The 27561-nt window shown below is 37.6% G+C and overlaps 1 protein-coding gene across 4 annotated transcripts; it reads right to left on the bottom strand.

The window, feature by feature from the left end:
• Positions 1-1355: 1355 nt before the first annotated feature.
• Positions 1356-22154, bottom strand: LOC127853368 (baculoviral IAP repeat-containing protein 3-like). 4 transcript variants are annotated; one of them, XR_008036585.1, is made up of 8 exons: positions 22076-22141; positions 18503-20096; positions 12380-12549; positions 11941-11989; positions 5588-5713; positions 4823-5323; positions 3355-4425; positions 1356-3209 (listed from the first exon to the last, which is right to left on the bottom strand). XR_008036585.1 is itself a non-coding variant. In XM_052387850.1 (7 exons), exons 2-7 carry the CDS (start codon positions 19692-19694, stop codon positions 4232-4234), a joined length of 2232 nt encoding a protein of 743 aa, XP_052243810.1. In that variant the 5' UTR covers positions 19695-19930; positions 22076-22154; the 3' UTR covers positions 1356-4231. The 4 variants fall into 4 exon arrangements, 3 of the variants coding, with proteins under 3 accessions (XP_052243810.1, XP_052243809.1, XP_052243812.1); XM_052387850.1 differs by having other exon boundaries at positions 1356-4425; positions 18503-19930; positions 22076-22154; XM_052387849.1 differs by having other exon boundaries at positions 1356-4425.
• Between the last annotated feature and the right edge of the window lie 5407 nt (positions 22155-27561).

Here is a 27561-nt window from a genome sequence, read left to right as displayed (position 1 = left end):
TGCATGTTAGTAAAGTGTTACCCAAGATAAGCCTGTGCGGTCTGCTGAGACTTAATGTTAGTAAAGTGTTACCCAAGATAAGCCTGTGCGGTCTGCTGAGGCTTAATGAATGTTAGTGAAGTGTTGCCCAAGATTAGCCTGTGCGGTCTGCTGAGGCTGAATGCATGTTAGTAAAGTGTTGCCCAAGATTAGACTGTGCGGTCTGCTGAGGCTTAATGCATGTTAGTAAAGTGTTGCCCAAGATTAGACTGTGCGGTCTGCTGAGGCTTAATGCATGTTAGTAAAGTGTTACCCAAGATAAGCCTGTGCGGTCTGCTGAGGCTTAATGCATGTTAGTAAAGTGTTACCCAAGATTAACCTGTGCGGTCTGCTGAGGCTTAATGCATGTTAGTGAAGTGTTACCCAAGATAAGCCTGTGCGGTCTGCTGAGGCTTAATGCATGTTAGTAAAGTGTTGCCCAAGATTAGACTGTGCGGTCTGCTGAGGCTTAATGCATGTTAGTAAAGTGTTGCCCAAGATTAGACTGTGCGGTCTGCTGAGGCTTAATGCATGTTAGTAAAGTGTTACCCAAGATAAGCCTGTGCGGTCTGCTGAGGCTTAATGCATGTTAGTAAAGTGTTACCCAAGATAAGCCTGTGCGGTCTGCTGAGGCTTAATGCATGTTAGTAAAGTGTTACCCAAGATTAACCTGTGCGGTCTGCTGAGGCTTAATGCATGTTAGTGAAGTGTTACCCAAGATAAGACTGTGCGGTCTGCTGAGGCTTAATGCATGTTAGTAAAGTGTTACCCAAGATTAGACTGTGCGGTCTGCTGAGGCTTAATGCATGTTAGTAAAGTGTTGCCCAAGATTAGACTGTGCGGTCTGCTGAGGCTTAATGCATGTTAGTAAAGTGTTACCCAAGATAAGCCTGTGCGGTCTGCTGAGACTTTTCAAGGACAATACGTTCCACTTGTATGATATTTTTCATTTTAAGGAAGTCTCATCTTAGCGAACATCTAGTTAAGGAGAAAACTGTGGTCCCTAATAAGTCTGCGGGAACACACAACTAAAGTCCCCTGCGGGAACACACAACTTAAGTCGCCTGCGGGAACACATAACTTAAGTCGCCTGTGGGAACACACAACTTAAGTCGCCTGCGGGAACACATAACTTAAGTCGCCTGTGGGAACACACAACTTAAGTCGCCTGCGGGAACACACAACTTAAGTTGCGTTTCCCAACAGCCAGGCTCAAAAACTTATCTCATAGTTAGTTGTGTTGTTGAAACTGAGGGTCTTACAGGTATTAAAAATTGCATAGGGCTTCTTTTGTTTTTAAGAAATAGGCTCTTATAAAAACTAAGCCAGAAAACATAGCGGTTACTTAGATATATTTTCATAGCAAAATGATGATAACGACTTTAAAAATGAGCTACAAAATCTAATGACATTGATATATGTAAGAAATTAAATTAACAACAATACACATATTTGTATAATAATAAATAATATTGTGATATGAGTAGCCACAGGTTCAAAGTAAACAAAAATCTAAATAAACAACAATACATAGCTAATTAATATTGCAACATGACTAGCAAAAGATTTAAAATAAAACAATACGACCAACATGGCACTGTGTCGCTCACCTTTGGGTCCTCAATTCTTAGAATGTTCTAACGTGTACACATACAAAGGGATTGATTGCAACAAAAGATAATGACATATCTAATCAGCAAATACATGAGGTCAACAGGACGATAAACAAGAGATGTTTTTAAAACATGTATGGCACTGATATGCAGCCAAGACGAAGTGTAAATATACACAGTATGTTCACGACTGCACAGAATAATAGTTGATTTGATATTAGGATTAAAAACACACATGACCTTGACGACTTGCATCAGGATACAGCAAAGTGTTCTCTATATATTGTGCTGAAAAGTAGTATTCTTAATCTCATGTTATAAGCCCCTGAGATCTTGACATTTAACCTTTTAATTTTAAGAATCTAAAGAATTCTACCGTTCATACCTAGTAAAATTCAAAACAATTTGCAAAAACGTGGGTTTAAGCATTCTAAAGATTATGTACATAAACGAAATGGTCTACATTTTATGTAACAGTCCCATATGACCTTAACCTTTAACCGGTTGACCTGACAATCTATAGTTGCCTTTCTTTCCTACCAAGTGACCATCATAACAATGAACATGATAGTTTAAGCGTTCTCAAGATATCATGCTCAAACAAATTTCATAATACAATGTCCCATGAAAACGATCTGTGACATGTTAGCCTCAAACTTGATAGACATACTTTTTTCATCTAAAGTAACCATCATGTAAATGTACATGATTGTAGACCGTAGGTAAAAGCATACTTAAGTATTATGTAAAACAATCAAACCGCCCAACAGGCATACAAGTGCAAAGCAATATGCTCGCCTTAATTTGAAAAGGGAGGGGGGCTTAAATATTATTCTCTTTTTAAGTTTGTATATTTAACAATCTCCCGTAAAAAAAAATTTGGTAGAGGACCACCTTTTCAGACCACAATTTGGTTTATTTATTTCAAGACCATAATCTATATTTGAAGTTGTTTGTTTACGATGACGAATGGGAACCAAGGATGACTGATAGTGAAAGACCAGAAGAGCTCTATGTTGAGAACTTTGTGCTCAAGTGAGCTTAGCATAATAACTGAGATTCAAAACAGTTCATGTAAAATGTAAAGTGTTAAATATTTAGCTTCCTTCGCAAACTAACTTTTTACAGAACTAACGTTTTATACATGTTCAATGTTTTTCTAATGATATTCATGAATGATATATTTAACAACGGCTGTTTGTAAAACATGCATGCCCCCCCATATGGGCTGTCAGTTGTAGTGGCAGCCATTGTGTGAATAACTTTTTTGCCACTATGACATTGACCTAGTGACCTGAAAATCAATAGGGGTCATCTGCGAGTCATGATTAATGTACCTATGAAGTTTCATGATCCTAGGCCAAAGTGTTCTTGAGTTATCATTCGGAAACCATTTTACTGGTTCGAGTCACCCCATGACCTTGACCTTTGACCTAGTGACCTGAAAAGCAATAGGGGTCATCTGCGAGTCATGATCAATGTACCTATGAAGTTTCATGATCCTAGGCGTAAGCGTTCTTGAATTATCATCCGGAAACCATTTTTTTGTGTCGAGTCACCGTGACCTTGACCTTTGACCTAGTGACCTGAAAATCAATAGGGGTCATCTGCAAGTCATGATCAATGTACCTATGAAGTTTCATGATCCTAGGCATATGCGTTCTTGAATTATCATCCGGAAACCATTTTACCGGTTCAAGTCACCGTGACCTTGACTTTTGACCTGAAAATCAATAGGGGTCATCTGCGAGTCATGATCAATGTACCTATGAGGTTTCATGATCCTAGGCATAAGCGTTCTTGAGTTATCATCCAGAAACCATTCAGTGGACGGACCGACGGACGGACGGACCGACCGACATGTGCAAAACAATATACACCCTCTTATTCGAAGGGGGCATAAATAGTTCATGAACACAATTCAATAAGACAAACAAATGCACACAAAAAAACAATATTGCACAACTGAACCACATAATTACTTTCAATCAACAAAGCGGTGAGCCCAGCTTTAATCATGTTTATGCTCAAAGGCCTGTTGTAAGTATTGTGCTGTATTGCATAGGCAATTGATCATTTGTTTAAAATAAATGACTATCAGATGTTAACAAAAATGTATGGACTGATAAAGTTTCTTGTTTTAAGGTATTTCTATTAATTACTTAGTTAACAATGAGTTAACATAAAGAACTGCTTTCAAATTTGAATTGACTCCCATGAGTTTTCAAGCCAAATAAACTCTTAGCCGGAATAGTAACAGTGCAATGAATAAAAAACCCACTTGACAGATTGGACTCGGTTGCTTAGAAGAATTATACACGATAAGTCTTTAGGAGTTTCATACAAGTAATAAAAGTTTCCATTAACCCCCTTACAGTTAGTCAGCATAAGGCTCCGTAACTTTGGATGTCTCCCAATATGCTGGTAGCTCTGTATATTGGTCACATGTTTTGGGAAGACTAAGGCTATATCAGTCCTTTTGGTTTCCTTCACTGTGGCCCAACATGTGTGCCAATATACAAGCTAGCCTTATTAAGTTACCATACACAGTCCAGATGTTTCCACTAATTGATGCCATTTGATACATTCCCTTGTAAGCCTCATGCTACATAAGTTCTGACAGTTCCCTTTATGGTTGCTCTGCATATGGGACACAGCTGTAAAGCCGGGGCACAGCCAGCACATGAGACAAAGTGGCCACAGGGCAGAAAGACCACATTGGTCTCACATGCCATACAGATTTTACACAGCCTCTGTTCCTTCAGTTCCAGATTCTCCTTCAGAAGATCATCAGCTAGAAAGAAATAACAGGAATAATAATGCATCATTCCTTGAAAGCTAGAAGCTGCAGAGGCGGAAATCAGCTTAACCCTTTACCACTTAGATACATATTTTTACTTTCCTGAGAGACTACAATTGCGTGAAAATACGTCTATAAGTGGTAAAGGGTTTAGCCATTTTGGGGCATTTGTGAGCGCATAAGGCATCACAAGAGGCATTGACAGGCTTTAACATGTCACTTTTTATTACCCATCAATATGTTTTACATGCTGACTGACACCAATAAGTGGAAGCCTGTGATAAATTGTTCTGTTTTTAAAATGATGCATCAGAAAGTGTTGTTAACTGACCGGTTAAAAAGCCAAATATATCAGCTAAATACTGAAAAGCCTGTTTATCAACATTCTTACTCGACACTTCTGTTGAACTGATACAGAATACAGATGCAACGTGCTGTTTAACCGAGCCTTGTCTTGTGTTCTGTTCAGCTGTAGATACCTCCATATCTACGGTGGCTTGTGTGGACTGAGGAGGCAAACTCTGTGACCGCCCTTGTGAGATCTGAGCCAGATCTAAAGACGTGTTCACTCGAGGATCTACGAGCTCCTGCTGCTGTTGCTGCTGCTGCTGCAGATGCTGATGTGATTGTAGCTGATTTTGCTGCTGTTGTTGTGGCTGCTGCAGTTGTAACTGCTGCTGTTGATACTGATGTTGTTGCTGTTGCAAGTGCTGATTATGATGTTGTTGCTGCTGCTGTTGCACCTGCTGCTGCTGGTCATAGTGTTGTTGCTGCTGATGTTGCTGTGAGGCAGGCAGGTTAGAATGCAGACACTGTGTAGACTGTGATGACTGTTGAGCTGCCATAGCAAACGCTGCCTCCAATAGGGCCGTACTGGACGGGAAGTCATCTCCTGCAAACACAGGGCAGCAGTGGTACTCATCGTTTGCAGTATTATAGCTGTATGAATGATAACTAGATTGTTCCCCTACAGTCCTATAGAAACACATACGGCTGTTTACAGTCAATACTAGTACAGCACTTCAGTTTTGAACTAAAGTAATTTAACTTTTGTATAGGCATACTTACTAGTGCAATGCTGGATACCTCCCACTTTGTTGAGGCATAACAATTGCAAGTAAAGCAAAAAACCAAAGACACACAAGCAAATAATTACCTGTCTCTGCAAGGTGTTTCCGGATGGTCCGCATGATGATGTCCTGGGATACCATGCCCTCCAGCTTGCGGACGTAGGGGGAGTCCATCCGGGCCAGCACCTCCCGCTCCTCAACCGGGTAACGACCTGCGGAGTAAGACTTATCACAAGGAGAATACTAGATAAGAAAAGGTGCATCAAGAAGAATACTAGATTCGATAAAGGTGCATTCATGCAGAGCTCTCTCTCCTCAACGGATAACGACCTGTAACCAGACAAAAAGCAGGATCACAAGGAGAATACTAGATTAGAGCTTGATAAAGGTGCATTCATACAGAACTCTCTCTCCTCAACCGGATAACAACCTGTAACCAGACTACAAGAAGGATCACAAGGAGAGTACTAGATAAGAGCTTGATAAAGATGCATTTATACAGACTCTCTCTCCTTGACCGGATAAAAACCTGTAACCAGACAACAAGAAGGATCACAAGGAGAGTACTAGATTAGAGCTAGATAAAGGTGCATTCATACAGACCTCTCTCTCTCTCCTCAACCGGATAACAATCTGCACCAGATAGCAAGGATAATAACATGGACAATACCAAAATAGATGCTGAGTAAAGGTGAGTTCATACAGGCCTTAAATGGATACTAACATGCAGCTTGAGAGCAAGTAGGATAATGAAGAGACTACTAGAGTAGGACTGAGTAAAGGTGACTTTTTACAGGCATGGACCTTAATCTCAGTGTCTTCCACTATTTTCCTAATGGACGTACGAATGCCATTTTCGGGCGTAATTTTCGCCCGGATGTCCACTAACGGAAGCGCTGGTGAAGTTATGACAAATTGATTCACAAGCTTCATCAAGTTGTATACTTTTCATGCCAAGCCAATAAACTCACTGTTCTTGAACCAGATATCTCTGCTTTTAAAATGGCTTTGATGAGTATTTGTTCAGAAAATCTAGAATGAAAACCATGTATTACCTAAATAAATAAGAAACTAGAGCTTTGTCACAGACATGACAAATACCCCAACATGCCGCATTGACACATAATATTTTGCATGTCGTCTTCACAAACAACAGCGAACACCATGCTCAATTTTTAAAACGCACTAAGTGACCCTTGACCTAGTTTTTAACCCAGAAAGGCCCATGTTCTAACTTGGCCTTAAGATCCATAAAACTTTTGACCAAGTTTTGTTAAGATCGGATGTAAGCTACTTGAATTAGAGAGTGGACAACATGCTGAATGTTAAAAACGCACTTAGTGACCCCGTGACCAGGTTTAAGGCGCGGAATGGCCCATGTTCAAACTTGTCCTAGAGATCATTTAGATAAAACTTGTGACCACGTTTGGTGAGGATTGTATGAAAACTACTTGAATTAGAGAGCGGACAACATGGTGAGGTTTAAAACGCACTTAGATATCCCGTGACCTTGTTTTTGAACCGGCATGACCCATATTCAAACTTGCCCTAGACATTATAAAGATACAATTTCTGACCAATTTTGGAGAAGATTGGATAAAAACTACTTGAATAAGAGAGCGGACAACATGGTGAGGTTTAAAACACACTAAATGACCCCGTGACCTAGTTTTTGACCCGGCATGGCCCATGTTCGAACTTGACCTACACATCATCTAGTAACAACTTCTGACCAAGTGTGGTGAAGATCTTATTTAAACTACTTGAAATAGAGAGCAGACACCATGCTCAATGTGTAAAATGTACTAAGTGACCCTGTGACCTAGTTTTAGATCCAGCATGGCCCATGTTTGAACTTGGCCTTCAGATCATCTAGATAAAACTTCTGACCAAGTTGGGTAAAGATCTGATGAAAACTACTTGAATAAGAAAGAGGACACCATGCTGAATGTTAAAAAACCCACTAAGTGGCCCTGTGACCTAGTTTTTGACCCGGCAAGGCCCATGTTCAAACTTGGCCTTAAGATCATCTAGATACAACTTCTGACCAAGTTTGGTGAAGATCGGATGAAAACTACTTGAATTAGAGAGCGGACAACATGCTGAATGTTTAAATAAAATGCACTAAGTGACCTATTTTTTGTCCCGGCAAGGCCCATGTTCGAACTTGGCCTAGACATCATGTAGATACAACTTTTGACCAAGTTTGGTGAAGATCGGATAAAAACCACTTGAATTAGAGAGCGGACACTTAATACGGACCGACCGACCAACAAGTTCACTCCTATATACCCCCCTAAACTTTGTTTGTGGGGGTAAAATGATATATGTATGCACAAATAAATGCAAGCACTTTGGAGAGGTCTACACTCACAAAGCATGAAGCTCATACATTCTGCTTTCTTCTATATTGTATATATGTTGGTCTTTCTCATTAGAAGTAATTAATGAACATCTATACATTAAAAAGTTAGTGTAAAAATATTGAAATCTAATATATCTGATAAAGATACATGTATGTGTAAGCCGATACTACATTTACACTATAAGCACTCAAAATCTACTCACTGCTTGTATTAAAAGACATATATGAGAATCGCTTTGGGAAAACGGGGCTTAATGAATGTGCACTAAGTGTCCTAATATAGTAGCCTGTGCAGTAAGCACAATCCTTTAAGGGACAATACTTTCAACTTGAAAGGTATTTTAGTTGAAAGAAACTCTCATCCTCGTGTAAAGCCAATTAAGGCAGAAAGTGTAGTTCATGATTAGCCTGTGCAAACTGCACTTTACTACCATGCATTAGGCCATGTTTCCCTGAACAAGGCTCATATCTATTGCCACTTTACTACCATGCATTAGGCCATGTTTCCCCGAACAAGGCTCATATCTATTGCCACTTTACTACCATGCATTAGGCCATGTTTCCCTGAACAAGGCTCATATCTATTGCCACTTTACTACCATGCATTAGGCCATGTTTCCCTGAACAAGGCTCATATTTATTGCCACTTTACTACCATGCATTAGGCCATGTTTCCCCGAACAAGGCTCATATCTATTGCCACTTTACTACCATGCATTAGGCCATGTTTCCCTGAACAAGGCTCATATCTATTGCCACTTTACTACCATGCATTAGGCCATGTTTCCCCGAACAAGGCTCATATCTATTGCTACTTTACTACCATGCATTAGGCCATGTTTCCCTGAACAAGGCTCATATCTATTGCCACTTTACTACCATGCATTAGGCCATGTTTCCCTGAACAAGGCTCATATCTATTGCCACTTTACTACCATGCATTAGGCCATGTTTCCCTGAACAAGGCTCATATCTATTGCCACTTTACTACCATGCATTAGGCAATGTTTCCCCGAACAAGGCTCATATCTATTGCTACTTTACTACCATGCATTAGGCCATGTTTCCCTGAACAAGGCTCATATCTATTGCTACTTTACTACCATGCATTAGGCCATGTTTCCCTGAACAAGGCTCATATCTATTGCTACTTTACTACCATGCATTAGGCCATGTTTCCCCAAACAAGGCTCATATCTATTGCTACTTTACTACCATGCATTAGGCCATGTTTCCCCGAACAAGGCTCATATCTATTGCCACTTTACTAACATCCATTAGGCCATGTTTCCCTGAACAAGGCTCATATCTATTGCTACTTTACTACCATGCATTAGGCCATGTTTCCCAGAACAAGGCTCATATCTATTAGTACTTTACTACTATGCATTAGGCCATGTTTCCCTGAACAAGGCTCATATCTATTGCCACTTTACTACCATGCATTAGGCCATGTTTCCCTGAACAAGGCTCATATCTATTGCCACTTTACTACCATGCATTAGGCAATGTTTCCCCGAACAAGGCTCATATCTATTGCTACTTAACTACCATGCATTAGGCCATGTTTCCCTGAACAAGGCTCATATCTATTGCTTCTTTACTACCATGCATTAGGCCATGTTTCCCCGAACAAGGCTCATATCTATTGCTACTTTACTACCATGCATTAGGCCATGTTTCCCTGAACAAGGCTCATATCAATTGCCACTTTACTACCATGCATTAGGCCATGTTTCCCTGAACAAGGCTCATATCTATTGCTACTTTACTACCATGCATTAGGCCATGTTTCCCCGAACAAGGCTCATATCTATTGCTACTTTACTACCATGCATTAGGCCATGTTTCCCTGAACAAGGCTCATATCTATTGCTACTTTACTACCATGCATTAGGCCATGTTTCCCCGAACAAGGCTCATATCTATTGCCACTTTACTTCCATGCATTAGGCCATGTTTCCCTGAACAAGGCTCATATCTATTAGTACTTTACTACTATGCATTAGGCCATGTTTCCCTGAACAAGGCTCATATCTATTGCTACTTTACTACCATGCATTAGGCCATGTGTCCCGGAACAAGGCTCATATCTATTGCTACTTTACTACCATGCATTAGGCCATGTTTCCCTGAACAAGGCTCATATCTATTGCTACTTTACTACCATGCATTAGGCCATGTTTCCCCAAACAAGGCTCATATCTATTGCTACTTTACTACCATGCATTAGGCCATGTTTCCCCGAACAAGGCTCATATCTATTGCCACTTTACTAACATCCATTAGGCCATGTTTCCCTGAACAAGGCTCATATCTATTGCTACTTTACTACCATGCATTAGGCCATGTTTCCCAGAACAAGGCTCATATCTATTAGTACTTTACTACTATGCATTAGGCCATGTTTCCCTGAACAAGGCTCATATCTATTGCCACTTTACTACCATGCATTAGGCCATGTTTCCCTGAACAAGGCTCATATCTATTGCCACTTTACTACCATGCATTAGGCAATGTTTCCCCGAACAAGGCTCATATCTATTGCTACTTTACTACCATGCATTAGGCCATGTTTCCCTGAACAAGGCTCATATCTATTGCTTCTTTACTACCATGCATTAGGCCATGTTTCCCCGAACAAGGCTCATATCTATTGCTACTTTCCTACCATGCATTAGGCCATGTTTCCCTGAACAAGGCTCATATCAATTGCCACTTTACTACCATGCATTAGGCCATGTTTCCCTGAACAAGGCTCATATCTATTGCTACTTTACTACCATGCATTAGGCCATGTTTCCCCGAACAAGGCTCATATCTATTGCTACTTTACTACCATGCATTAGGCCATGTTTCCCTGAACAAGGCTCATATCTATTGCTACTTTACTACCATGCATTAGGCCATGTTTCCCCGAACAAGGCTCATATCTATTGCCACTTTACTTCCATGCATTAGGCCATGTTTCCCTGAACAAGGCTCATATCTTTTAGTACTTTACTACTATGCATTAGGCCATGTTTCCCTGAACAAGGCTCATATCTATTGCTACTTTACTACCATGCATTAGGCCATGTGTCCCGGAACAAGGCTCATATCTATTGCTACTTTACTACCATGCATTAGGCCATGTTTCCCTGAACAAGGCTCATATCTATTGCTACTTTACTACCATGCATTAGGCCATGTTTCCCTGAACAAGGCTAATATCTACTAGTACTTTACTACCATGCATTAGGCCATGTTTCCCTGAACAAGGCTCATATCTATTGCTACTTTACTACCATGCATTAGGCCATGTTTCCCTGAACAAGGCTCATATCTATTGCCACTTTACTACCATGCATTAGGCCATGTTTCCCTGAACAAGGCTCATATCTATTGCTACTTTACTACCATGCATTAGGCCATGTTTCCCTGAACAAGGCTCATATCTATTGCCACTTTACTACCATGCATTAGGCCATGTTTCCCCGAACAAGGCTCATATCTATTGCTACTTTACTACCATGCATTAGGCCATGTTTCCCTGAACAAGGCTCATATCTATTAGTACTTTACTACTATGCATTAGGCCATGTTTCCCTGAACAAGGCTCATATCTATTGCTACTTTACTACCATGCATTAGGCCATGTGTCCCGGAACAAGGCTCATATCTATTGCTACTTTACTACCATGCATTAGGCCATGTTTCCCTGAACAAGGCTCATATCTATTGCTACTTTACTACCATGCATTAGGCCATGTTTCCCTGAACAAGGCTCATATCTATTGCCACTTTACTACCATGCATTAGGCCATGTTTCCCTGAACAAGGCTCATATCTATTGCCACTTTACTACCATGCATTAGGCCATGTTTCCCCGAACAAGGCTCATATCTATTGCCACTTTACTTCCATGCATTAGGCCATGTTTCCCTGAACAAGGCTCATATCTATTGCCACTTTACTACCATGCATTAGGCCATGTTTCCCCGAACAAGGCTCATATCTATTGCTACAATGGTATTCACTCCCCGTCTCTCCAGTACAAAGCTCATATCTATTGCAACTATGGTATTCACTCACCACAACCTGTTTCTGATGGGTTGTCGGCTGAACCACTTCTAGCATCATCCTGAAAGACAATATTTAAGGTGTTTCTATCGCGAAATATGATCAGAAATTAAACAAACATCACTGTAATGTTGGCATATTGCAAAATATTACCGGTAGGTAGCTCAAATTTGGATCCACCCTACCATCTCCCATGGCATATTTAAATTTAAGGGCTGTATTACACCTGGAAATCCTTATTTTTAGAAAATAAATGCCTTGTTTGTTCACAAGGAATAATATGTATGCTTTTAGTTTATGTGCATGTAATTCATGTTGTCCTTTTTCTATTATTTCAAAGAAGCAACTATTGAGAATTGTTGAAAAAGTATTATATACACATAATAAGTAACAATTTCTTCTAAATTTACATTACACATCAAAATTGTTATTTTTAAAAAGCTTGTAATACCTGACTGCTATGTTTTTGCACCACCATGGCAACATAACCTTGACCTTTGACCTGCAGGACAAATGGGCAGCAAGGGAACCAGCGAGCATGCTCCTCCCAAGGCTGGTCGGTTGGTTCCCAGTTACGGAGACCTCCGTCACAGAAAAAACACTTCACATTATCATTCATGCCTGTAAAAGAACAGAAAATACTTCATATTGTCACTCATGATAAAGAAAGAAATCAGAGAAAGCGTTATGTTAAAGGTTAATTATGAAGGTAATTGTAAACAACCGGGATCTCCAAAAAAGAAGTATTGTACTGCATACATTTAACAAGAGGGCCTGGAAGGCCCAAAGTCGCTCACCTGAGATAAAAAGAAATGACCTGTTCTTTGCAGCCCAAGATAGCAATGGAACAAATGTTCTAACCAATTATCATGAAGAATGATCAACAAATGGCCCCTTGGCAGCCATGTTTTTTTAACAGACCTGAACCATTTTTTAACTCTTCCAAGATATGTCCAAAATTCATGAAGATTGTGAAAAAAATGTGTCTTCTAGACTGTTCACATGTTGTCACTATATAAATATAAAGAAAACTGCCCAACTCCCTGGCGGCCATGTTTTTTCACTGATCACGAACATTTTCAAACTCGTCCGAGACATCCACATAACTAATGTTTTGACAAAATTTCATGATGATTAGGCAAAACATGTGACTTCTAGAGTGTTCACAAGCTTTTTTAGTACATAAATATAAGGAAAAAGACCCCCCCCCCTGGCGGCCATGTTTTTTTACCTATCCAAACCATTATCGAACTCAACTGTTCTATCCAGGTGTGGTAGTGCGGTCTCCTTCGCTTACGCAAATGAACTGGTCACAGGACGGTTACAAGTTATGTAACTTTGTAAGCACTTATGTAATGCGGAAATATTTATTTGAAAAACTCTTATTTCCGGTCAGGATGAATATACTGACTGGTTGTAATTCAATTAACTAAAGGCGTTCAGTCAGGGATGCCTAAATACACTCAAAGAATTTATTTATAAGTGAAAACCAAGGCAGCTTTAACAAGAATAACTAATTTTTATTCCAAGAACTCGGAAAATGAAGAACAATGACAGAAAATTTAAGAACAGGTACAAGCTAAGTCTAAAGAATCTAAGTATGGTTACAAAAATGAACAACATACAGCAAATACCTTAATGAATGTAAAAAGTTCAAAATCTGTCCAAAAAAAACTGATATGAATATAAGTTACTGTTAGTCTAGAAAGTGCTTCAAAAATCTAGTTTACAAAATAGGTCTAATTTAATCTAAAGAACAATAGTAATGGAGATTAGGAAACTTCAGTGAATCAAATGTAAAAATAAGAAACTTGAAACTTGCTTGAAACTTGCTAATTTGATGAAACGCCTATTTATATAATTATATTCAATGGCGTTTTACAAAACATATATATGTACATAAGATTGATAAAAAAATAAGAGGTATTGATAATATTATGCAGCATTAATTAAAGGATTAAAGATCTTAAAATGTGTGATATAAATAAGAATGCTGTAAGGAAATTAAGCAATAAAACAATACCGGCTACACTATTAAAACACAGTAAAAGTAAAATATTATGTAATAAATTGATATAACTAGAGTTAAGACAATAATTATAATGATTATATGAGCAAATATTTGGCAACATAAAGACACTGTTTTTCATTAACTAAAAGGATACGTAAAAGGATATTTCTGCACTCTGGCTGTCGGATCCCACAGCTACCGGTCACCTGTCATACTTAAGGACACTTCTTTTGGGTTTTAACCTTATTTGAACTATCGTGACTACAAGTCACAAATAGACTGACCAAGTGTGACTACAAGACACAACTTGAAGGTTAAAATTACAGTGTGACTATAAGACACAACTAGAAGGCCTAAGCATGACTAAAAGACAGCTGGTTGATGTAATTCAATCATTGAGCAAAGAAGCCCTAATGATTCTTGGTTACCAGTCAATTGTACAATAAATATCCTTTTCGAGCAAAGAAGCCCGCACAATTCTTTAATTGCTTGGTCCTATGAGTCCTAGTGACAAATAAGCCCGCACAACTGAGTCTCGATTATTTTTTTAAATCACAGGTATTCAAATTAAAATAGGTTGTAAAGGTCTCTGAAGAGAAATGTTTTCAAATTCCTTTTGAAAATGTTTATTGATGCGGAAGTCCGGATGCTTGATGGAAGGTCATTCCACAGTTTCGGACCAACAACTCCGAAACTCCTGTCCATGAAAGCTTTTCTCTTTGTGCGTTTCACATCATAACATCCGTCATACCAGACGGTAGATCGTAGGTTACGTGCTGGTACTTTTTCTTTTAAAAGTTCTGTAAGGTATTTTGGCGCGTTACCAACAGAACAATTATACATGAAGTTCAGTAATTTGAATGTTATCCTAGCCTTTACTCAGTGCTCACTCTGGCCTTCAGAAAATAATAGCCATAATTTTTTTCCTTAAAAAAATATTAGCCAAAACATATGCGGACTTTTCCGCAAAACGGTACTGAAGGCAAAAAAAAAAAGAAAAACAATGAATCTCATTTTATCTATGTTTTATGAAATGTATATCTATTGGTTTTAAGTTATAATATAAATATATACTTAAAAACAAGCATAATATCAGTGTGTCATTTTCTTATAAAATATTATCATGGCTTTACAATAAAGAATACATTCAATGTTGTGGGTGTGACTTAACAAACCAGATCTAAGCTCCAGTTACATACACATAAGAATTAAGGGCAGAGGCCCCAACCCACCCAGAGCCCTGGGCTATACTATTTTTTATAGTTTTTCCAATTGCAATTTTTGGTGAATACAACTCGAAATATTATCAACCACACCTTCCGTATCACCGCATGTGTATTCGTCATTCTATTTTTGCTATTATGAACTTCGAAAATAAATCATAATCGACGAACAAATACAGAATCCGAAAACGGTAATCCGAAAAATTGTACGCGTTTTGCACATGAAATATGCATAATATAAAATATTAATATGCATAATCTAAAATGTGCATATCGTTCGACTACTTTATCTCTTTATACGACGTTTGCCATCGGCCGCAATATTGTAGGCAGAGGCCAATATCAATTGTAAATGATTTATTCCATCAATTAACGTCACAGCGCGTGAGTTAAAATACACCACCTCAGTGTAATTCCAAACACGTGCTTGCTGGCCATGGAATATGCCGGGTCCCTTTGAATTGGAAAAACCAGGTTACCTGGTTAAAAATTGAAATCATTATGTTAAAGCAGACGACAACAGCGGTAATTACGGGGATAATTAGTTGATGGCGATTAAATAATTATTTCATCAAGCAATGTTCAACGTAATCTAATTGCAGAAAAAACGGCGTGAAAAACTAAACCAGCCGACAATATAAGCGGCGATTTCATGACGATTAAATAATAATTGGCGAAAATTTATCAAAATTCTAATAGTTACCGATAATTGGTAAAGCACGGGGAGATTAAAAACGTTTTTTCCGAAATATGTCACTGCTGTTGGACACTGATGGAGAAAAACGCTCCAGGCCACAATGTCGCAAAAGTTATTGACGCGTGTATGACAATACACAGGGTCGAGTGTGTACACAGGTAATCTCGTTTATCGATTTTTCCTGCTTGATGGCCCGATTTGCAGGCGTTTCGCATTTGCCGGACAACATTAAGAGGCAATTTGTTTTTTGATGTAGGAGGATAAAATAATCGCCATTTTTTCTAGACAATTTTAAGAAATAATAGCCAGTTGGATAAAATAATCGCCATTGGCGATAATGTCTGGCAGCAGCGTGAGCACTGCTTTACTGGTAACCAGTGTAGTTCATACAAGGCATCTTTTGAACTGTCATATTTCTGTCGGCCGAGTACCAATTTGGCACACATGTTTTGGATACGTTGCATTTTGTTTATTTCACATTGAGCTGTTCCATACAAGATGAGATTACAATAATCTAGATGGGATATTACCAAAGACAAAACGAGTATTTCTGTTGCTTCTTTTGTTAAGTATTTCCTTATGTTTTTGATTTTAAGGTAGTTGTACATGGCTGTACGGCACTTAATTTTGATGTGTTCTTTAAAATTTAGTGTTTCGTCTAAATATGCACCCAAATACCGTATGCATAAGAAAAATTTACTACAGTTATTGAAATAGAATAGAGTCTTTCTAATTTAGAAAATGCCAAATAAAAATAATCTAAATAATAAGAATAATTTAAAATATAATGACAAAATGTCTTGATGCTGGTGTTAAAAATAATTTAGAGTTTAATTATTTCAAAATTCCAACCTTTTTCAAGAGCTGTTAACTTTTCAAGAAAGCATCAGGAGGTGTTTGAATCAGCCCAAACAGCTTATTTTTTACAGTTCAAAAGAGATCAATGGCAGAATAGTCAATTTTCCCTCAGAACAGTGCATTTATCAATGATCAATATCTTACCAAATTCCAGAGCAGAACTAAAAATAGATTACTTAACCAGGTTAAACAAGGGAGATAAATACTGCATAAATACTGCAAAATCATGTACATGTTGTCTTTCTTTCAGTAATCTCTTAGTTGAAAGGCTATCATAAGTGTTAATGACTAAAACAGTTATGTTAACTATGAAAATTCTGTGTTATGAAAAATTACATAACACAGTTAATGTCACATAATATTGACATAATAAAACCAAACTATACTACACAGGAAACCAATGTTCTGACCTAATTTCATGAAGATTGAGCAAACTAGAAAGTTAACAAGATTTTACTATAGCCGTATATAGCCATATAAGGAAAAATGCCCCACCCCTTGGCAGCCATGTTTTTCAAGCCAAGGTTACCATTTTTGAACTCATCCAAGATATCATTGGGACAAATCATCTGAGCAAGTTTCATGAAGATCGGAAAATAAATGTGGCTTCTAGAGTGTTAACAAGGTTTTACTAAAGCCATATAAGGAAAAATGCCCCGCCCCCGGGCGGCCATGTTTTTCAACCATCGGACATCATTTCACAACTCGTCCAAGATATTATTGGGATGAATCTTCTGACTTAGTTTTATGAGGAGCGGACAATAAATGTGGCCTCTAGAGTGTTAACAAGATTTTGCTATAGCCATATATTGCCATATAAGGAAAAATGCCCCGCCCCTTGGCAGCCATGTTTTTCAAGCAAACGTAACCAATTTCGAACTCATCCAAGATATCATTAAAACCAATCTTCTGACCGAATTTCATGAAGATTGGACAATAAATGTGGCCTCTAGAGAGTGAACAAGGCAAATGTTGACGTCGCACAACGCACGGAGGACAACGGACGACGGACAAAAGGCGATCACAAAAGCTCACCATGAGCACGTTGTGCTCAGGTGATCTAAAAAAAGAATGATTGTCTTTAAATCAATCTAGATCCTCATTTTAATTGTAATGATGTAATAAATATCAGTACACTTAAGATTTATAAAACAACGAGCATTTGATTAAGGAATGAATAAAGTAGCTGATGCCTATGATGGTCGGGTACTTCTTTAAGAGCAAGAGATAAGTCTATACAGTTGGCTATAATACATGTTAACATAGCCTTTCAGTAATATACATGTAGCATTATAAATGTACAGTGTTAATGTCGGCATCTGCGTGTTTTAGTTGATGATGTAGAAGCGACACAAAATTGTATAACATTTTTTCAGCCTTTAAATTGCCAACAATTCTTCTCTTTTTTTTCATTTCTTACAAAAAGTGACCCCTGATTACATGCACTACATTTAAAAAAAATCATATGTATGGATGACACAAACAGGCTGACAATCGTAGATTGAACAATTTGGGCCTCATTCTGGGAAAACTGGGCTTTATGCATGAGCATAAACTAGTGTTGTCCAATTTTAGCCTGTGCAAATGGCACAGGCTAATTAAGGACGACACTTTCAGCTTCTATGAAATTTTTCCTTAAGAAAAAGTCTCTCCTAAAAGAAAATACAGTCTAAACAAAATTTGACATCCATGACTAGAAAGTGACGACTGTACAGGCTAATCTGGGACCACACTTTCTTGCCATAACTCGGCTGATTTCATGTTAAACTTAAGAACTTGACTGACCTGCATACCAAAATCCAGCCTCTGCCAACTGCTGTGGGGTCTGGTGTCTGTATGGCGGCCAGCCATGAAACGATCTCAACCTCTGAGATTCTATTGCATACAAGGGATGCTTCGGTCGATCAGTAATAATACCCAAGTGTTCTGAATTCAGGCCATTTCTGTTTAAAGCATCAGCTATATTGCTACACAAGTCTGTTTGCTGTGCAGTGGTGGCAGGGACGTGATTCTGGCTCAAGGGCAGTGGGATATTCCCTATTCTGAGGCCGAGGACCAATGGGCAGCATGGAAAGTGTTTTCTGTGTTCAATATGCGGCCTGTCTCCTTCAACCCAATTGCGCAACACTCCTTTGCAAAATATGCACTGGACTCTGTCACCAATGCCAGTGTATTGGAAGCCTTGTTTGGCAAGCTCACCTGCAGAGATTGGACATGTACTGGGCCAATCTTTAAACGTTTTTAACCTGTTTCTCTCAAAGCGTAGTGGCCCCAGAGCAGCACTTGTTGGAGGCGGGATTTCACCACCATGAGATGCTGTTGTACTATCAGATTGGTTTCTTCTTTCATTTGTATGTGAAACTGGCTCTGAGTGGGGGACAGCAGCATCAACAACTGAGGGACATGTGTTTTCACAGGTCCTTTGAGGAGCTAATGACTGGTGTAAGTTTCCACTAGAATGAGACCGAGGCACTGTTTGTTCCCTGTTTGTACTAAGGCAGTAGGCACTCTGACTAGAAATCAAAGGTCTAGCACTTGATAATGATGAATATTCTGAGTGTTCATTTATTGTCCCATAAGCAGTATTTTGAACATTGTCTTCTGAACCTTCTCTGCTATCTAGAATAGAACCCAATCTTTCAAGAAAAGGTGTTGAAGTGAGGTCGTTTTGGTTCTGAAATGGTACATTGTGGAGTTGGTTTTCAGATAAAAACAAACATTCTGGATTCAATGTCTGATGGATTTCTTGTGGATTGTCATTGTCATGCCAGTCACTCTTCTCAATACCACAAACAAAGCATTTCACTTTATTCCCCTGTCCAATGTGATAGAAACCAGCTCGGGCCAAACGAATAGCAAACACTGGAATCTCTGGAGGCCAGTCTTTAAAACTAAGCAAACGGTGAAATTCATATTTATTTTCTTCATTTTCTGAGAAAGGCAGTCCATTGATCTTCCTTTCAAAATAAGACTCCATATCCAATCAGATTTAGAGCACATGTTCATGTTAAATGTTTTTACCTGCCCCAAATCAAGTATTTTAGACTTTAAACCCAATCATAATACATTCATTTAATAATATCTTTCAAATGTAAGTTATAAATACTACTGACTTTTTCCAATATTTTACTTATGGCAACACTAGCTCTGTAGGTGTCGGTGTCCGAGAGCACTTAATTGTCATACCATGGCTGTTGTGTTCAAATCCAAACCCTGCACCAACAAAACTTCAATGAGGAAAGGTCATATAATTTTTGCTCCAGCCATATTGCACTGATTCAAGTAAATCAATTACTGTTATGTTCACTTAGTACTGGTATATCATATAGACTAGCTAAGTATGCAGCTGAAAACGTGTAAGGACTAGAGTATCTGTATGCTAAAAACAGCAAATATAAACAATTAAAAATAAAGATTTTGATCACAAAAAAATAAAGAAATACCTCAACAAAGTTTGCTAACTGTATAATGATGAAATAAGAAACAACTTATTTAACTGATTCAAACATGAGCTTTGATACGACTTGTGCACTAGTTGATGATGATGATGTTGTCTGGGGGCTTCATCCGTTCGCTTCGGATCAATCCTCTAAGTAGAAGTCTTCTTGAGGATAGCTTGAATCAATATTATTCCCAATACCAGACATGGCGAAAGCCCGTCGGCCATTGTCGACGAATATTTAAAAAGGCCGACGGTGAAATGCAAAATCGTTGGCCTTAATGGCCGGCGATTTTTGCTTCAAAAGAGTGTAACCCTCTTTCAGTTTCCACAACTACATTATTTCGTGATTACCGACTATTGATATTTCCGGACATAATTCATTGAATTTTGTATCAAACTGCATCGATAAATTCTGAAAGTGATTCGTTTTAACGAACGATGGGCGTCATATAATTTGTATGGATTAATGAAAAGTGCGTGTCATTCTACGATGGAGCATACGTTTTAGATACAAATAAAACTCTTTTTTTTTTAATGTTTGTACTAAATGTCACAGAACAAGTGTTTGAAAATTGGGATGCAGTCTACTCGCGAAGAAAAATACCTCTAACAGATACAGGATTATCGTTCGAAAAGGCAAAAAAAATACAAACATGATTCGATTTATATGTAAGTGAATCTGTGTTTAATCAGATTCATGTGCATATTCTGCTTTATTATGTTTGCCACTCTATACATTTCGTCTACTGAATGTAATAACTAGGGAAACTGACATTTTGTAAATTGTTCAGGAAAGCAGATTTTCAGACATTTTCAAAAATACAGTAAGAGCACTTACGTTATTTTTTGCGCTCAAAATATTTCAGTGTTGAAAATTATGGTAACTGCTCCTTTCTGAATTTGTTATTGTTTTAAAAAAGACATTTCAATTTGGAGTTTTGTTTCGTTTTTCAAGTGTTATTATAATACTAATCAGAAAATTTGAATACGGAAACATGTTTATTATTTTAATTGAACATGTTTTTGCTTCTCCTGAAAATTTAACAAAATGTCAGTTACGCTACTTTTTGCATTCAGAAAATGACATGTGTTTGTTATGTCAATTTCAAAAATTTGATAAAAACATTATTTTTACCAAAAAGGTTGACTTGATATTTTAACAGTTGATGTATGTCACCTTAATAAACACAAAAATGGAAAAAAGTAAAAATGTATAAAAATGTCAGTTACATGACTTATTACATTCAGTAGACGATTTACTGTTATGGCATGTTAGTGAAATGGATATTTAAAGGTAAACTTATTTACTATATTAATTACTCTTAGCTAAATACATCGACAACACTCAAGTATATATGTTTACCGCATAAATATATCCACAAACTGAAACTAACTCTTAATTTATTTCCCCAAATCAAATTTTCATGCTTATTTTTGTGCCCTTAATGAATTTACTTTGCCATGCTGAGACTAATGGCTCTATGCACATCCAAGTCAAACACTTAAAATTAAGGCCTGTGAAAATTTCAACTGGCCTGTGAATTTTTTCTCCTGGAAGGCCAGTCTGGCCTGTAAATTGTGACAATCTTTCGCCATGTCTGCAATACACATGTCATATGTACTGAGTTCCAGAACACAACTTATATACAGTTTTCATGCACATCAATGAGTTTGCACTTTTATCATAATTTAGTAAGAGTTCATGTAATTTTTGGCTTACTTGGTCATGCAAAACCCCCAAAAGTATAATGAGGACCATTTATGTTAGTGACTAGCAAATAAATTTAAAGTACAATTATCGATCACGTTTATCATTAAAACGATTTTGATGAATCCATTACACGCGAACGTTGACGTCTATGCTAGATAAATAAAAACGTACAAACACATGAAATCCATAAATAGCATACAGTTACCGCGTTCATTCAATAATAAGCGCGTAAATGTCAACTTCTCTTCAAACACATACTCTTATTATTTAGTGACAATATTGTATCCAAGGGAAATAACTGCGTGACAGACATATAAACTTAAATAGGTCACAATACACCAATTCCAATATTCTTAGTATTTAATGTAAAACCTTTAATTTTTGTAAAAAGAATGGTCATTTTTTTCACATAGGTAAAAGATCATTCTAAGATAAATGTATTTGGGAAACAAAATAGGATTTCATGTGATATGTTAGAAAGAACTTTACACGTAATAAAGTTCACTTTATTTTTTATTTTGGGTTGCTTTTAAGTTCATAACAAGAGCACCGCTTTGCGGGTGCAGACCTCTCATCTATTTTCTTTTTAAAGGTGAAGGGACTCTCATTTTCAATCACAAAGGAGGGAGGGGTGGAGTGAAGAGGGGTGTATAGCATGGGAATGTGGACATTTATTACATTATTTTCCAAAAATGGGAAAAAAAATGCTAAAAAAAAAAAATTGGGTGGGGGGGGGGGGTTTAACCATAAAAAAAAAATGAAATTTGGGGTGGAGGTGGGGTGGGGGGGGTATAGTGTGAGGGTGTGGTGGTCATTTGTGAGATGATCTTAAAAAAAAAAAAAAATTGGGGGGGGGGGGGTGGATTCGGGTGGGGGGAGGGGGGGTGGGGGGATTCTTGGGTGCGATGGTTGGACGGTATTTCAAACATAAAATAAATATTTGTGTTTTTTATCGGTTTCAAAAAAAAATAATTTGGGGGGGGGGTGGGGTGGGGTATAGTGTGAGGGTGTGGTGGTCATTTGTGGGATGATCTTAAAAATACAAAAAATAAAAAAAGGGGGGGGGGGGATTTGGGGGGGGGGAGGGGGGGGAGGGAACGGGGGATGGTTTGGGTGGAGTCTATTGTGGTATGTAAGGTAAGAGTAGTTTTGTCAAAGTATCAATCAAATCTAATCATAAATAAAGAAGTTATGGCAATTTAAGCAAAATTTAATAATTTGACCTTGAGAGTCAGGGTCATTCAAAGGTCAAGGTAAAATTCAACTTGCCAGGTACAGTAACCTCATGATAGCATGAAAGTATTTGAAGTTTGAAAGCAATAGCCTTGATAGTTAAGAAGTAAAGTGGATCGAAACACAAAATTTAACCATATATTCAAAGTTACTAAGTCAAAAAAGGGCCATAATTCCGTAAAAATGACAACCAGAGTTATGCAACTTGTCCTTTTACTGTACCCTTATGATAGTTTGCGAGTGTTCCAAGTATGAAAGCAATATCTATGATACTTTAGGTGTAAAGTGGACCAAAACACAAAACTTAACCAAATTTTCAATTTTCTAAGTATAAAAAGGGCCCATAATTCTGTCAAAATGCTAGTCAGAGTTACATTACTTTGCCTGCACAGTCCCCTTATGATAGTTAGTAAGTGTTGCAAGTATGAAAGCAATAGCTTTGATACTTACGGAATAAAATGGACCTAAACACAAAACTTACCCAAAATTTTCAATTTTCTAAGTATAAAAAGGGCACATAATTCTGTCAAAATGCACGCCAGAGTTATCTAACTTTGCCTGCCCAGTCCCCTCATGATAGTAAGTAAGTGTTCCAAGTTTGAATGCAATAGCATTGATACTTTCTGAGAAAAGTGGACCTAAACGCAAAACTTAACCAAAATTTTCAATTTTTTAAGTATAAAAAGGGCACATAATTCTGTCAAATTGCACGCCAGAGTTATCTAACTTTGCCTGCCCAGTCCTCTAATGATGGTAAGTAAGTGTACCAAGTTTGAATGCAATAGCATTGATACTTTCTGAGAAAAGTGGACCTAAATGCAAAACTTAACCGGACGCCAACGCCGACGCCGACGCCAAGGTGATGACAATAGCTCATATTTTTTTTTCAAAAAATAGATGAGCTAAAAATCGTCTTAGTAAGTCTTAGTCATTTATTATTTATGATCTAGTAGAGAATTCAAACCTGTTTGTCATAATGCTAAAGAAAAGGGAAAAATTGACTTGGGAAATTTTGGAAATTGTTAAAACGTTTCAGTATTTTGACATCATTTTAGGTATTTTTAGCTCACCTGAGCGATAGCTCAGGGTGAGCTATTGTGATCACTCAGCGTCCGTCGTCTGTCCGTCTGTAAACAATTTGTAAACATCTTCTTCTTCTAAACCATTGAGCCAATTTCAACTAAATTTTATGTGGAGCATCCCTAGGTCATGGGACAAAAAAATTGTTAATTTTTTTTTGATCACATGACCAAGATGGCCGCCATGACCATATATGGTAAAAACCTTAAAAAATCTTCTTGTCAGAAACCGCTCATCAGATTTTCAAAAAATTTCACAGGGATGACCTTTGAAGGCTCCCCTGCAAAAGTTGTTCAAAGAAATTTGATTCGTCAAAAAACATGGCCGCAGGAGCTCGTTGAACTTTGCATGTTTATTCGTTTTTGCCTATTTTGTGAAAACTTTCAAAAATCTTCCACATTTTTGTCCGATCCTTTCCAAACTTGCACCGTGGCTTTATATCAATGAGGACACGAACCCTATAAAAAATTAGCATTATTGGTCAATGAAGTACAGAATTATCTCCCCTTGAATTGAGAAAATGGTGTTTATGCAATAAAGTCCAAATTTTTCATCCAATTCTTTCCAAACTTGTTTATATATCAGATTAAAGAGAATAAAATTTTCTTTATAATGGTTTTTCTTTCATGAAAATCCATAAAGGATAAGTGTTATTAATCGTTGCTTAATTAATGAACAATGCGAATTATCGGTATTGATTTTTTTCCTGACATGCCGTCCCAGATATTAACCGCTTTCAGCTGTAGACTGTGCATCAATACATCGCCGTGTTATTGACCTGAAAAATTCATACGCAGTCGGCATTAACACCGGTCATCGAGACAAATTACTGATGTGAAAACAAATCGTACATCGTAGAGGATTAAATAAACAATTACATCTGATTAAAGATTGCTGCCGATTTAAATCAATTTGAGTACTTTTTGCGTATATTTGATGCCGAATGGGAAGCTGTGTTTAGACTTAAGTTGAGAAAAATGGCAACGAGATACTTGCCTGTTGGTAGCTAAAGAAACTTCAGCGTACAGTTTATAATGGGTGGCCATTCCCCGCTGTAGTCTACGGGCGGGTAGTGAACTGGTTGAGAAAAGTGGAAGCTTGTGGAAAAGCGGTTTGAGAAGTTTGTAAGAAAACCCTGAATTATCAGTCTTGTGGGAAGAAGGCATTGCGTCTCCACGCAGAGGGCCCTTATCACATAAAGAATATAAGAACCATCAAGACCAACCAGGTAGGGTTTTTATTTTTTTAAACTAACACCCCGAATTTGGTCGTATTTTCTGTTGCTAAAGTTTACTGTTTAGGTTGTTTTGCATCAAAAATCGGCAAGATAGATCTAGCAAATTTGCCATTTTTTTTTATTAATAACGTACGATTCATTGATTGTGAGCTTTTAAAACATTTTGACCTTTGAATAAAGCATAAATCAGGAAAAGAATTTCAACAGTAATTGAAAATACGATCAAATACGCCATTTTTGCTGACTGGGACAGGTCTTTTTTAGTTAAATAAAATGTTTTATTGTCCCCAACATATGAGCCCAGCAGCAAGAAATGTTGTTTTTTTTTTACTTTTTGTAAAACAAATATGGGCAACCTACCGTAATCCAAATTCGCCGACACCTTAATTCGACGATGTTCTATTTTTATCGATTAAATGGATGATTATTGTCTTGGAATCATTTCAAAGTAATACAGCAGAGTTTAAAATTATTATTTTGTGCTATTAAACATTCATTATTTCTTAAATTATTTGCTAAATATTGCTTCATGTAACCGTTACATCGTCAAATTTGGGTCACACCAGGATACAATTATTTAGCATTCAAACAACGATTGGGATAAAAACTAGGGGAACCCATGCTGAAATTTTCAATTTTAACTGTTTAGCAGAAGCCACCATACCCAATTTTCTTAGGTGTATGTGGAGGCTTCTGGCAGCATGATTCTGTGAATATAAATGGTGACATTTGATTCTGCATTAATTAAACATGTATTATTGACTTTTTTAAAGTATGTGTGAAAAATATAATTTGTAACCACTGTTACAGGTTTTATCTGGTTCTACAAAAGCAACACCTGCAGTCGAGTCCATGCTAGACAGAGGGTGCATGTGAATGAATTGCCTTTTGACTAACTTTGTGTTCTTTATCAAATACATGAAGATTTTTAAATATATGTGTATGTTGTTTTTTTAAGAAAATAGAATCACAAGAACAGGTACAGGCACCCTTTAAATGTGTCGACTCCAGGAGCTTCTGGGGGCCTCTGGCCCCCTTGTCCCCTGGACCCACCGAGGGCCCTGCGGCCCCCTGGCCCCCAGCTTTAAGTTCAGGATTTTCAAAATATCCAACTTTGACCCCTGCAAATGCTTTGCTAAATCTTTGGCTACAGTTTCTAAAATTTGGCTACACAAAATTCCATTTGGCTAAAATGTTGGCCACAGAAATTTTTGGGCAAGAGGAGCCCTGTTTGGATTGTATTTGGGTCATCTGGGGTCAGCAACTAGGCACTAGGTCAAATAATAGAAAAACCTTGTGTAGACTATAGAGGTCACAGTTTTCATCAGATTTTATTGAAATATAGTCAGAATGTTTGTCTTGTTAAAATCTGGATTGGGATTGACTTTGGGTCATCTAGGGTCAAAAACTAGGTCAGATTAAAAAAACAAACTTTTGTAGACAGTAGAGGTCACAGTTTTCATTAAATCTTTATGAAATTTGGCCAGAATATTAATCTTGATGAAATCTGGGTTGGGATTGTATTAGGGTCATCTGGGGTCAAAAACTAGGTCAAATCATAGAAAAACTTTGTGAAGACAATAGAGGTCGTAGTTTTCATATGATCTTAATGAAATATGGTCAGAATGTTTATCTTGATAATATCTGATTTTGGATCGTATATGGGTCATCTGGGGTCAAAAGTTAGGTCACCGGGCAAATTCTAGTAAAACCTTGTGTAGATGAAAGAGGTCACAGTTTTCATCACGTCTTAATGAAATTTTGTCAGAATGTATTAATTAATGAAATTTGGCTTGGGATTGTATATGGGTCTAATAAAATTTAAGTTCATGAAGCAAGGTTAGTCAGGTGAGCGATTCAGGGCCATCATGGCCCTCTTGTTTTAAAACACTATAACATTTGAAATAGTCTAAAATAATAAGAAAAGCGACGTCGAATAATAACGTAAAAGCAAGATTCAGTCCCTGGACCTCTCGTTGTTAAAGAAGCCTATTAACCTCTACACCACAGAGGCATTTGATTTGTTATATCGCTCATTGGGACACTGTTTTGTTTCGATTTTCACTGACTTTTTGTCATTTAAACGCAAATACTCGGAAAATGTTCGAAGTTACGGTCAGTTACAAAACATTACTCGAAAT

This window comes from Dreissena polymorpha, chromosome 12 (genome assembly GCF_020536995.1).
Source record: "Dreissena polymorpha isolate Duluth1 chromosome 12, UMN_Dpol_1.0, whole genome shotgun sequence".
NCBI lineage: Eukaryota > Metazoa > Mollusca > Bivalvia > Myida > Dreissenidae > Dreissena > Dreissena polymorpha.
Note: the sequence above shows the minus strand (reverse complement) of the source record. Positions and strands in the feature narration are given on the sequence as shown.

Excerpts from the sequence above, each read along its gene's own strand:
- LOC127853368 (XM_052387850.1), bottom strand. The coding sequence starts at position 19,694 with ATGGAGTCTTATTTTGAAAGGAAGATCAATGGACTGCCTTTCTCAGAA. Across the intron at positions 12,550-18,502 it reads GGCTGGATTTTGGTATGCAG|GCATGAATGATAATGTGAAG; the intron begins GTCAGTCAAGTT and ends GTTCTTTTACAG. Across the intron at positions 4,426-4,822 it reads CAGTTCAACAGAAGTGTCGA|CTGATGATCTTCTGAAGGAG; the intron begins GTAAGAATGTTG and ends ATTTCTTTCTAG.